At 42.1% G+C, this 12,421-nt stretch overlaps 1 protein-coding gene across 1 annotated transcript in view; it reads left to right on the top strand.

The window, feature by feature from the left end:
* Nucleotides 1-12,421, top strand: part of VWA8 (von Willebrand factor A domain containing 8) — a 3,458,065-nt gene that overhangs the window by 1,293,442 nt on the left and 2,152,202 nt on the right. Inside the window, exon 18 of the mRNA XM_044071701.1 lies at nucleotides 5,200-5,297. Within this exon, the coding sequence (XP_043927636.1) occupies nucleotides 5,200-5,297 (98 nt within the window). The remainder of the gene's footprint in view (nucleotides 1-5,199; nucleotides 5,298-12,421) is intronic.

Raw genomic sequence — 12,421 nt, 5'->3', positions numbered from 1 at the left:
ATCCAGAGATCATTTCCCATGGGCCTAAAGGTATTAAGGCTACTGCAGCCATAAATCCCACGCCTTCGGACAGGGATTCCAGAGCCTTAGACAGATGGGGTAAGAAGGTATATACCTCTGCAACTCTTGCTATCAGGGCATCGAATTGCCAGTTTCACATGCTGAAGTACCAGCAACATATTATAGATCTCATTAAACAAAAATGGTAATATTTCCAGATTGTGCAGAAAATAAAGATTTGCAAGAGCTTTTGCATTCTGCAAACCAAGTTAGTAAGCATACTTTGCAGTGGGGTTTTGATTCCCTAGAAGCATCTTGCAGGGCTGGAGTCACTGGCTCTGTACTGAGAGGACATGCTTGGCTGAAGGGGCAGACCTTGCTAGATCATGTCAAATCCAAATTACCAGACACTCCTTTAAATAAGGACATTTTATTTGGCACCAAAGCAGAAGAAGTTCTTAAAAAGATGGAAGAAAAAGTTAAATCTATGCAAACTGTTAAAGAATTCTTACAAGTACAACCACCTCGATTCAGTTGGCATTGCCATTCAAAACACTGGTCCTTTCCAGCCCCCTCTAGGCATTCCCAAACAAGACCCAGGGGAAACAGACCACCAAGACTACAGTCTCAGGGTATGCAGAGATCTAAGCAATGGAGTACTCCCACCCCTAAAACAGGGAGTGGTAAGCCATCTCCCTGTGGAAAAAGTTCACAATGACTTCTCAACTCTACCTCCCAGCCCTGCCCAGTTGCTTGTGCCCCTAGGAAAAAAACTTGCCCTTAATGCAAAAAATTGGATGTCCATCACTTAGGACCGATGGGTCCTCAACATTATATCCCAGAGGTACAAATTTTATTTCCATTCTTTGCCAACTCCAAGCGGGTTTCCAGACCTTCCTCCAAAACAGTGGGCAGAGACTCAAAACCAAGTTCTTTCCCTGCTCAACATCAGAACTATTCAGCCAGTTCCAGTAGAACAAAGGGGTCAGGGTTTCTACTGCAGACTATTCCTGGTACCCAGGAAAGGGGGCTCTTGGTGCCCAATCCTGGATCTTTCAATTCTCAACACCTTTCTGGTGATCCCAAAATTCAAGATGCTTACCCTGCAACAGCTTCTCCCTATGCTAGTCAAGGATGCCTGGTTAGTCACCCTAGACTTAAAATAAGCTATCTATACATCCCCATCAGGAAATCATGCAGGAAATATCTACGTTTCAGGGCAGGATCTATGCATTATCAGTTCTCTGCACTTCCCTTTGGCTTATCTAATGTGCCCAGGGTAGTCACAAAATGCCTGGCTGCATACTGCAGGCAGAGAAATATCCAAATTTACCCGTACTTAGATGACTGCCTATTTCAGGCGGACAGCCAGGAATTGTTAATTCAGCACCTGGCATTTGTAAGAAGCCTACTCACTTCTTTGGGGCACACCATCAACAAAAAGAAATCACAACTGGTGCCCAGTCAAAATATTGTATTCCTGGGAGCAAGCTTGGACACAACTTTCCAGATGGCATTTCTCACTTCAGAAAAACAAGTCTATCTGACAGACTACTTCAAGCAAATGGCCATCAGAACCCAGCTAACTGCAAGAAAAATATTCCAAGCCCTAGGGTTCATGGCCTCGTGTATTCTGCTAATTCCATATGCAAGACTGCATATGAGGAAACTTCAATGGTACTTAAAAAGTCTTTGGTGCCAACATTCTCAGGACCTGGAAACCGTCATTCCTATCATACCTTGCCTGAGGGCAGAATTCCTTTGGTGGGCAGAAGCATGCAACCACAACAAGGGACTGCATTTTACTCTACCCCATGCCGCCCAAACCCTGACCACAGACACATCAGACTATGCATGGGGGGCCCACATGGCTGGCAAATGCATTCAGGGCCACTGGAGCCCAAGCCAAATTCTCCTGCACATCAACCAAAAGGAGGTGCTAGCTGTACAGAATGCTCTGACAGCTTTCAGATACCTAATCCTTCAGGACAACTGCTGATAAAAACAGACAACACCACAGTTATGTGGTACATAAACAAACAGGGGGGGAACCCACTCTTACCTACTCTGCAGGTTAGCCATGACTCTGTGGAGAACAGCTTTGGACAACTAAGTCCATTTACAAGCTCAATTCCTGCCAGGCAAACAAAATTCACTGGCAGATGACTTAAGCAGAAATCTCCTAGACCAACACGAGTGGAAATTGGATCCCAGCACCTTCACACTCCTGATCCAGAGGTGGGGGACCCCAGAGGTGGATCTCTTTGCCTCCCCCCACAAAAAACAGTTAAGCAAATTCTGCACCAGAACCCTCACAGCAGGGCCTGGAAAGTGGATGCCCTATCCTTTCAATGGGAAAACCTCTCAGTTTTTGCCTTTCCCCCTATGCCCCTTCTCTTGAGTACTACTCAAGATAAAAGAAGACAGGCCAAGGACAATTCTTATTGCCCCGGACTGGCCATGCCAGCACTGGTACCCACTCCTGCGCAGCCTGACAGTGGTGCCACCTTGGCACCTACACCTGACCCCTACCCTGCTGTCACAGCAGGAGGGACAGATTTTGCATCCACAATTACAAACCCTAAGTCTTGCAGCCTTGCTTATTCCTTGAATACTCCACCAGCAACCCTAAGTAAACAGGTGCTGGACGTCATTCTTGAAGCCAGAAGGCCTAATACTAGGAAATCCTATGCAGAAAAGTGGAAAATATATTGTTCTTGGATTCAGGCTAAAGGAAAGGACACAACTATGCCCTCTTTTCCTCTAATACTGGATTACCTAGCAGAGCTACTCCACAGAGGCCTGTCTTTCTTCTCCATTAAGATTTATGCCACTGCCGTTTTGGCTCATTACAACATGGAGCCACCTATATTTTCTCACCCTCTCATCAAACAGTTCCTGAGAGGGACTAACAACTTAAGGCCCCCAAGGAGAGCACCCACCCCTGCTTGGGACCTTAACTTTGTACTGGAAAAACTCACGCTTCCTGCTTTTGAACCTGCTGCTTCAGCAGAGTTAAAATTCCTCTCTTGGAAAACAGCCTTGCTTCTAGCCATCACTTCAGCTAGAAGAGTGTCTGAGCTACAGGCACGGATGGCTGTGGAACCCTTTATTATCTTCCATGCTGACATGGTTTCCCTCAGGACTAACCCGTCCTTTATGCCTATGTTGGTGTCCAGTATGGCCCTACACCAATCCACCCATTTGCCAACCTTCTTCCCTAACCCTCAGAATAAAGGGGAAAGGGTCCTGCACTCTTTGGACTTGCACAGACAGCTCAGGTTCTACCTAGATAGGACTAAGCCTTTCAGAAAATATGACCAGCTGCTAGTCAGCTTTGCAACAGGGGCAGAGGGCAAGGCCATTTCTAAATAAACCATTTCCAAATGGATAGCACACTGCATCCATTTCTGCTACAAGCACTATGGAAAACCAATCCCTCAGGGGGTCAGAACACATACCACTAGGGCTACTTCTAACTCTACAGCATTTCTCAGGGGAGTCCCTACCCGGGACATTCTGGAAGCTGCAACCTGGAGTTCTGTACACACCTTCACCAAGCATTACCACTTACCTATCTTTTCCAAATTCAGGGCAGGATTTGCTACAGCAGTCTTGCAGGGCCTACTAGCCAGCCCTAACTCTTCTTGACTGCCTCCACCCTTCCTCAACTTTGGGAATCAACTCAAGTGTGATGACTGCAACAGTGAAGCACGAAGAACATAGTACAGTTGTGTACACTTACCATAAATGTTAGATGTTCGAGTGTATTCACTGTTGCAGTCCTGGTTTCCCTCCCTCCAGCCCCCTGTTTTTTCTTTGTCTTTCTATCTCTCCTCTCTATAGCTATTCCTAATGGTATTGGTATTTACATTTTACTGGTGTGTGTTTTCCACACCATATACTAGCTCCCTGTTTGGCGGTTCCTGACACTTGGGGCAAGAAAAACTGATGTAATGGCGTCAGCTGCCTGTTTTTATACCCCTGACGACCTGACATCATGGAAGAAGCAATAGCATCCGACGCAGAAATACTAAGACTCTGGTATTCGGGCCGACTGAGGGCTACCTGCAGGTAGATAACCCAAGTGTGATGACTGCAACAGTGAATACACTCGAACATCTACATTTATGGTAAGTGTACACAACTGTACTTTCTTTTCTGTCTCGTTTAGTATGTATGTGTTTATTTGTTTGTTTATTTATTTGGGGTAATTAAATTTTACGGGGTTTATATTATGTTATCAAACTTTTAAAAGTTCGAACATCATATGGTCGACACCATATGATCGAACTTTTAAAAGGTCAAAAGTTTCAACGGACATCTCCATATAGTGCGGAATGGGAAGATTTCATTTTCCTGCACTGTAGTGCAATCTCATAGTTGGTATATTTAAAGAGCGGGGGGTTTGGGGGGTGCAGGTGGGCTTGCCCCCCCCCCCACGCTTAAAACAGTCAGGTAGGTTTTTTCTTTTTTTTTAAGCTTTTCGAACTTTTAAAAGTTTGATCATATGGCTTCAACCATATGACGTAATACATGCCCAGTTTTACATACTACATAAAGTTGATTTCTTTATTTATTTTTTGGGTTAATTAAATTTTATGTACTACATAAAGTTTAGTCTGTAACTTAGATTGTGGCTGAAAAGGTCCATTTCTGGGTTGTCTTTACTACTGTGTTAACAACATGAATATATATATTCCTTGGAAATTTATAGCTTATGGTTTTCCTTGAACCTATAGGTATAACCCCATTTTTCGTGACTCAGAAGTGAGGTTAGTCAAGGATGAAAGTATATTTTTATGATTATTTTTTTTTTTCAGTATGTCTACAATAAGTATAACAACTAAGACAAAATTGTAAACAGTGTGCTGTATATTTTATCATTTTAGTAGGTCTATGGCATTATAAAGTCCTATAGTGCACTGACATTACACTGTAAGCAGGTGAAGTATCTCTCAACAATTAACCTGGTTTATGAAATTTATGAAAAAATGGTGCAGAATGGTGCACAGATTATTTTGAATATGTAGTGAAGTGCAAGTCATTTTGATAGCTTCAGAAATAAAGCTAATTATGTTAGAAAACCCAAAAAATGCACTTTGCATATTTTAGTATCTTGCTGCTATAGAAAGTATAGCAGTAATATAACCAGCCAATCACAAAAAATTACATTTTAAGTTTTTCACGTTCCTGTAGGTTCTTACCAAGTCTTGCTAGATCTGCTCTAGAGAAGAATATGCGTGATTCTGGAATTGAAGCAGCGAGTGAAGCCCAAGAAGAAAATGATTACACTTGTAAGTTTTATTTACTCTGACATGTTGTAACTTTCCCTCTCAACATTTATTTTTTTCTTTCGTTTAATGACATTTTAAACAAGCTTTTCTTAATTTTTTTGGATGTGCTTTACTTGTATTATTTTTATTAATATTAATTACTACATTCAAGTACTGGAGAATTCTCTTAGATGTGACAGTTTTCAGTGTGTAGTATATTGTGGTTAATTTGATCCATCTGAGAATGAGTTAAACCTATCAAATGGTGAGGAATAAGAATCAGGGACTTGACATTAGACAGTTGACATGCAGAATATCTGTTCTTGTATTATCCTACCGCTTCAATTACTTATTTTTGCTGTTATGGTTGGAGAAGGATTTTCTAATCTCATTCTTAAAACTGCACCTGTATCATTTAATTACATTTGTTTTGTTCCTTTGGTTGCTTGATACCTTGTTTGGTATTTTTATATACAGTTCTTTCCCCCTGTGCCTGCCAGTCATAAAGCCCTTCCCAGTTGAACTTTGGACTTTAGCCCATTTGCTGGGCATGGGACAAAAACTTTCCAGAGGGGTCATCATCCAGGCCAGCCGTGAGGTTGGTTTGATCTCTTTCTAAAATTCTTTTAATGAAAGTACACTTCTTTGTGTCCATCCTGCCCTCTTTTCCAGTTAGTATTTCACTCCATGTCCCTGCAATACCTCGCATTCCACATGAGACTGCCATTGGAGGGACAGTACCATTGCACTCCCAGTTACCAGTAAGTATATCACACTTAACTGGAGGATGGCACAGGTGCACTCCCAGTCATTCTGTAATTCAAATCCATCTAGAACCGCTACTAGGAGTAGAACTCCTGGCCTGACCAACTAGAGGGGGTCTGTCTCTCATCATCCATGTAAAAAGAATCTGCACCCTTACTGGCATTGTTTCATTGAGGGTGTATCTAATCAGCCCTAACCCCTCTTTCACATGGAAAGAATGTGCAACCCCTGTTAAAACAGTGGATACTATGCCCTCCCATATGTGAGTGCAGGCTTATATGTAACGCAGACGAAAGCTGCTGCATATGTGAACTGGTGGTCAGATGTTTAACCATGTGTGGGGCTTTTTTTTTGCATTGTTGCCCCTCCTGTAAGGCATGTGATATTGGATGGCCCTGCTGTGCCTCCTTCCATTGTCATAGTCAGGGCTTTTTCTTCATGGTTATCTTCCTCCACTTCCTCACTTATGAGTGTGTATTTTCCTTTTTTTTTTTCAACAACTGAAATTGTTTCATTTCAACATATTACTTTTTAAATGGTTATTCTGTTACCTCCTGTCTCTTCTTAGTGTTTCTATTTTTATTTGTCAGTTACCTGAACTACTAGTCAATCAAGTTGCCCGAGTTGTATTGGGGCTTTGTCCCTCTAAGCCACTGCCACACGCTGCATGCCATTTTGATAGGCTACTTGCTGTTGGAAGATAGTCTTTCTCCCCATATTTTCACAGTTATACTACAACATAAACAAAGACATTGGTAACCTCCAAACTCTGGACTCCACCCAGTTTGAGTTTGTGAAAGGCAGATCATGCCTCCTGAACCTGATCAACTTCTTTGAGGCAGTCACCAAAGCTGTAGACAAGGGTAAGGTGGTTCACACAGCCTATCTTGACCTCGACAAGGCTTTTGACACCATCCCCCATTCTGGAATTATAGCTAAACTCACTAAACTAGGTATAAATCCCTATGTCACAAGATGGGTTTCCAGTTGGCTCACTGACAGAACCCACACTGTAAAAGTTGCAGACTCCAAATCTGATTTCAAATCAGTGACAAGTAGGTTTCCGTCCTGGGACCTCTCCTGTTTGGTATCTACTTCTCTGAAGTACAGGCTAACACAGAAGGTCTTTGGCTAACGAAGTTCGCAGATGACTGCAAACTAGGAGCCATAGTTGAGTCCCCAAATGATGTGGGACATCCTACAGAAGGGCCTCACTGAGACAGATGCCTGGTGTTAGAGCCATGACCTCAATGCCAAAAAGTGCATTGTCATCCCCTTTGGTAAAAACTCTGTACCCATGAACTACCACAGAGGCGGCAGTCTACTTAATGCCAAATGTGTGATAAGAGACCTTGGGACCTAGGTGTACAGTAGTCTCTCCTTTGATAATCACATCGCCACAGTAGTCAGGAAATCCTTCTACGTGGCACACCTCATCACAAAAGGGTTCTCATCTACTAAAAAAGAGGTAATTGTTCTCTTCTACTCGACACTCATTAGACCCATTATAGAGTACAACGTCCCTTTTGGAATGTACCTCACAAGACATCTGCAGCAGCTGGAAAGGCCACAGAAATACCTCACAAAGAGGATTACTGGCCTCAAACAGATTCCCTACACTGACCGTCTCAAAAACTCCAGCTTTACTCTGTTGCATATCACCTACTCCGAGGTGATCTCTGCCTAACATATAAAGATATGTCAAACCCAGAGCTGTTGGACATGCTACACCTAAAGAAATCCCAATCCCTCGAAGCTACATGCTCTAGTGACCTAAACCTTGTCACCACAATAAACAGGGCATGCTGGAGGGATAGATTCCTGTCTCAGAGACTTCCCATACATTGGAACAAACTACCCATCTATGTCAAGCAAAGTTCCTCATTAGCACTCTTCAAAAAAAATCTTGATAAGTGGATGGGAAATAGGAAATACACCCCGGGGATTACTTCGGTGGCTCTGCTCGACAGGAGTACAGGAAAATAACTTTCTTGGGTGGCATAAGCCAGGGAACCTTATTGGCTAGGCTTACTTAGGCCCTTGGGCCGATAGCCTAGTACCTACCTATGAACAAAATGGGATGCGGCAAGAAGCTCTGATGTTCCTTTTAGGGATCATTGTTGTAGTATATTTATTCATGGCAAATAACCAAAGGCAGACTTCCACCCTTTCTGTCCGACTTCCAAAATTTTGTGGCTGTCCCCTACAAGGTGAGCTGGAAATATTGTTCTGACGTGTAGCTTAAGAGGAGGAGCTGCTTGTTCAATTATTCAGTTATTTTTGCTGCAGGAATTGATTGATCATCACTCTCTTCTATCCACGATACCTACCAGGTGATTTTTTGTGAATCACATATGCAGAGCTTGGGAAGACTTTTTTTGGTTTTTGATACTTCCTTGTATTTATTGCTATTAACTGCTATAGTAGTTAAAAATCTGTACCATTTTTGAATTGGAAAGTCTACAGTTTCGAGGTCCTGAGGATGTCTTCAGAAAAGGATTCTACAAAATGTGAATGTGAAAGACAGAGTCAACCAAACATTTGACCATCAGCTGCTGACTGCTCCTCCCATCTTTCAACATATCTACCAGACCTACTTTAGCCTCCACTGGGATCAATTCAACCAGCATCTGGAGTTGGCAAGAAGATCAAGGATACTGTATCCCAGTGTAGCTTTGAGGGACTATGTCGAAACTTTCTCCACCCCATGACAGTCTTATAAACTCTGCATTCTTTGCCTTCAGGACATACATGTGAGCTTCCAAACACGCACAACATCCTGATTAAGTGGCATTTCGCTTATGCAATATGGAGCATGCCAGGCTTGTAGCACTGCTTTATTGTAGTGAGCCTAGGCTGACTTCATCCCTCTTCCCAGGATGGGCAAGGTGATGTTGGCCACTGTCTCCCACCCACTGTGACCATCCAGCACCTGTGTCACTAACCGAACACAGGTTATCCTGGGTTAACCTAAGTAAGAACTCTATCCCTCTGTGCCATGGGGTTGTCCCTCAAAGTGCCTGCTTTGCTACGAGGGGAATACCAGGTACTATCTTGTTAGCCTGTGCTACTTCCAGGTTGAAGACTTTAGCAAGAAGTGCTTTCTAACTGGCCTTTAGACCAGGAAAAAAAAATAACAGAAAAATGGCTCAACCAAAATAAAAAAATAAAAAAAAAAATAGCAGGAAGCAAGAGGGCTTAGAAATCCCACTAGTTCTGTAGAGAGATTTTGATTTGCACTGTCACGGTCCTCTTGGTTTTCTAATATTGAATTCCCACATTTCTTAACCTGTTTGAATGCAGACAATAAAACTGAATTGTCTGCTGCTACACCAGCCTTAGAATTTTAAAGATATTTGAGCTGGATACTGGTTCACAGGCATCCAGAAATGATAATTACTTTTCTAGTATCTCACTTGCTCCACCAGATTATGTGAAATGCTGTTAATATCATGATTATAGTAGATAAAGGACAAAACAGGGCCTTTTTAAGAAATGTTATGAGTCCCATATTAAGGAAGAATTGCATTCTTAGGCAAGGTAGGCCTGACACCTGACATCCAGGTAGCCACACTTAAGCCATTGCAGCATCTTATGTTTAGTTAGATATTTGTTAAGGAGTGTGTCACAGTTTTTGTCAGAACATTAAATCACCAAAATGCAACCTTCTTTGTCATGAGTGACCTTTGTCCAAAGAAGGAGAGGGAATTTCCTCATTAGATTTTGCAGACTCTAACCTCAGTGGGAAAAATGTCTCTTATTCTTCCCGGATTTACTTACTGATAGGCAATGATTCTTATGATGATGATGAGGTTGTTTCTTTTGGTTCCCATCCCAAATATGTCTTTTGGAGATATCCTGAACCTTATATGAGGAGCTTTAAAGAGGTGCTAGAGTCTAAGAAACATTACCAAAATGTTTTGGGCATGGATGAACTAAAGCCACTCATCACACACAAAAGGATACTTTTTAGTTAGAATCCCTTGGCCCAGACTCCCAGTTGACCGCTCACAAAAATTAAGATAAGTTTTGTAGAGTCCAAGAAGCTTATGAGTAACTTTACAGAAAGTGTAACAGCTGATAGTGTTGGTTGTTTCCTTAGAAAACTGAAAGAATCTAAGTTTTTACCAGGCCTGAAAATATTGCTGGATGATGAGAAGGGGAGGAGGGTCATGGATCACATAAATGTCTCATACTCTGATGTTTGCTAAATACCAAGGAGAAATTGTTAAACAGACTGAGGATTTGGTCTCTGTCATGTCTGATCATGCTTTAAAAGACTGAGTGTTCAGACTGAATCTAAGCTGCATTTAAAGTGAGCAGGCTACATTATGCAGACACAGTGCTTTCATTGCCTATAGCAGAGCAGCATTCAGTGTGACTATAATGCAAATACATACCTGGCTCTCATTGGAGCCTTTGGCAGAAGACATAAAAAGGCAGCTTTTGGACATTGTAAAGAATTACTTTTGGCTGTCCCTGATGAGGCATATTTAAGATATTGCTGGAGAAGGGCAAGACAATGAAATCAGTGAAGCAGATTTTTCATCCACCCATTAATGGAGATAACAGGAAATGCATAGCTATGTAAAAGCCTTTTTGAAGTAAGTGCACTAGGTCAGAGAGTTTGACCAAAAAGAAGGCCTATGACAAAAAGGCTTTCAGAAGCAGCAGGGTCAGATGTAGGCAACAGTGTTAGCATAGGTAAGGCAAGTCCTATTCCCCTCATAAATCTTTGTCAGTCCTGTCTCTGATCTTGGGTCCCTTTCCAACCTTGCACTTTTACCTCTCCTCACTCCTTTTAGGGGTAGGATATCACACTTCACGGAAAACTGGTTCAGTTTGACCTCTTGACAGGTGACTGAGGTTGTTTCTCAAGGTTACAAATTACAATTCAGAGTAATGCTCCCATGTATGACCATTTGTCTGGTCTCCTGGGAATAGATGCACCTAGCACTGGAGGTGGTAGAGCAGTTGATGACCTGTGGAGAAGCAGAGAGAGTTTCTTGAGAGGAACACAGTATCTAGTCCCAGATATTCCTAGTTCCAAAGAAGGTGGGGCCTTGGAGATCCATCCTGCACCTTTCACAGTTATGTAAAATTTGAAAACCAAGTTGAAGATGCTTTATTTCCAGTCTCTTCTACTATTGCTGCCACAGACCTTCTAATTTTCTCAGGAACCTAAAGGTCACCTATTCACGTATTCCTATTCGGAGACCATAAGCAATATGTGAGGCTCAAGGAGGATGAGAGTCACTTCATTTTATCTCTTCCTTATCATTATAACTGTATGAGACTTAAAATATGTATGGAGAAGGTGGAGCCATTACTTAAGTTGTTTTTTTCTGTTCTTGGCTTTACATCTTCAGGAAGATAGTTAGCTTGTAGCTTCCAAGTTTTCTAACTTCCTTTCCAAACATTCCAGTTCTGACTCTTACATTCTTTCTTGGTCATGCTTCTACTAGGCAGAATGTTCAAGGTCAAAGAAAGGTTTTGTGAAACAACATATTATTTTGCCACTTTGGTCCTTCTTGCCCTTAACTACTGGTCTCACCTGTCTTGGTTTCCAACATTATCAGTGGATTAAGCTTTCACCACTCTCTCCATGTTTCCTGATTCAAGTAAGGGAGTCCATAGAGAAGACTTTCCATGGCTTCTTTGATGGAGTTTCATGGTTTTTGCTGCATATTTGCCTCCACTGAAAGCCCAGTAAGGACTGCTACCTCAGGTGCTTACTTATATGGGAAGGAAAACTATTACAGCTTGCTGAAGACTGATTATTCAAGCTGTTGCTTGTCTTGCATCCCCACACAGTCTGAAAAAATATGTATACAATCCTACACATGTTCACCCCCCCACACAAGTTATATATGTGTATGTATTATATGAGTGTGTGTGTATGGTTGCATTTAACTTGGTCGAATCATATTTATGTGATTCAAGTTAACTGCTGTTGAGCAAAACCCCTTTAGGTGAACTCTTTCTTGGGTGAGTTCCAGTTGATCAGCAAAAGTAAGTGGTGATTCCAGGAGTTTGTGTGTGAGTGCCTGTATTTCAGGAGTAGGGTAAACATTAGGTAAGGGGATAGATTCAGTTTGTGTGTATGTGAGTGTCTTAGGGTTAGGTAAGAGGATAGATTTTGTGTGTGTGTGTGTGTGTGTGTGTGTGTGTGTGTGTGTGTGTGTGTGTGTGTGTGTGTGTGTGTGTGTGTGAGTATGATTATTAGGGGATAGGTGTAGTGTTTGTGGGCCTTTGTACATATGGGGTACCTGAGCTGTTTTGTGGGCGGCAGTGTTATAGAAAGGTCTTTTTTAATATAAGCCACACAGTAGGTTTAACATGCATTACTAAGATGTAGCGGGGAAGGTGAAGGTCTCGAA

This window comes from Protopterus annectens, chromosome 5.part0, assembly GCF_019279795.1.
Source record: "Protopterus annectens isolate FY-2018-M chromosome 5.part0, PAN1.0, whole genome shotgun sequence".
NCBI lineage: Eukaryota > Metazoa > Chordata > Ceratodontiformes > Protopteridae > Protopterus > Protopterus annectens.
The sequence above is the reverse complement of the archived record's forward strand: the minus strand, read 5'-3'. Positions and strand labels throughout refer to the sequence as shown.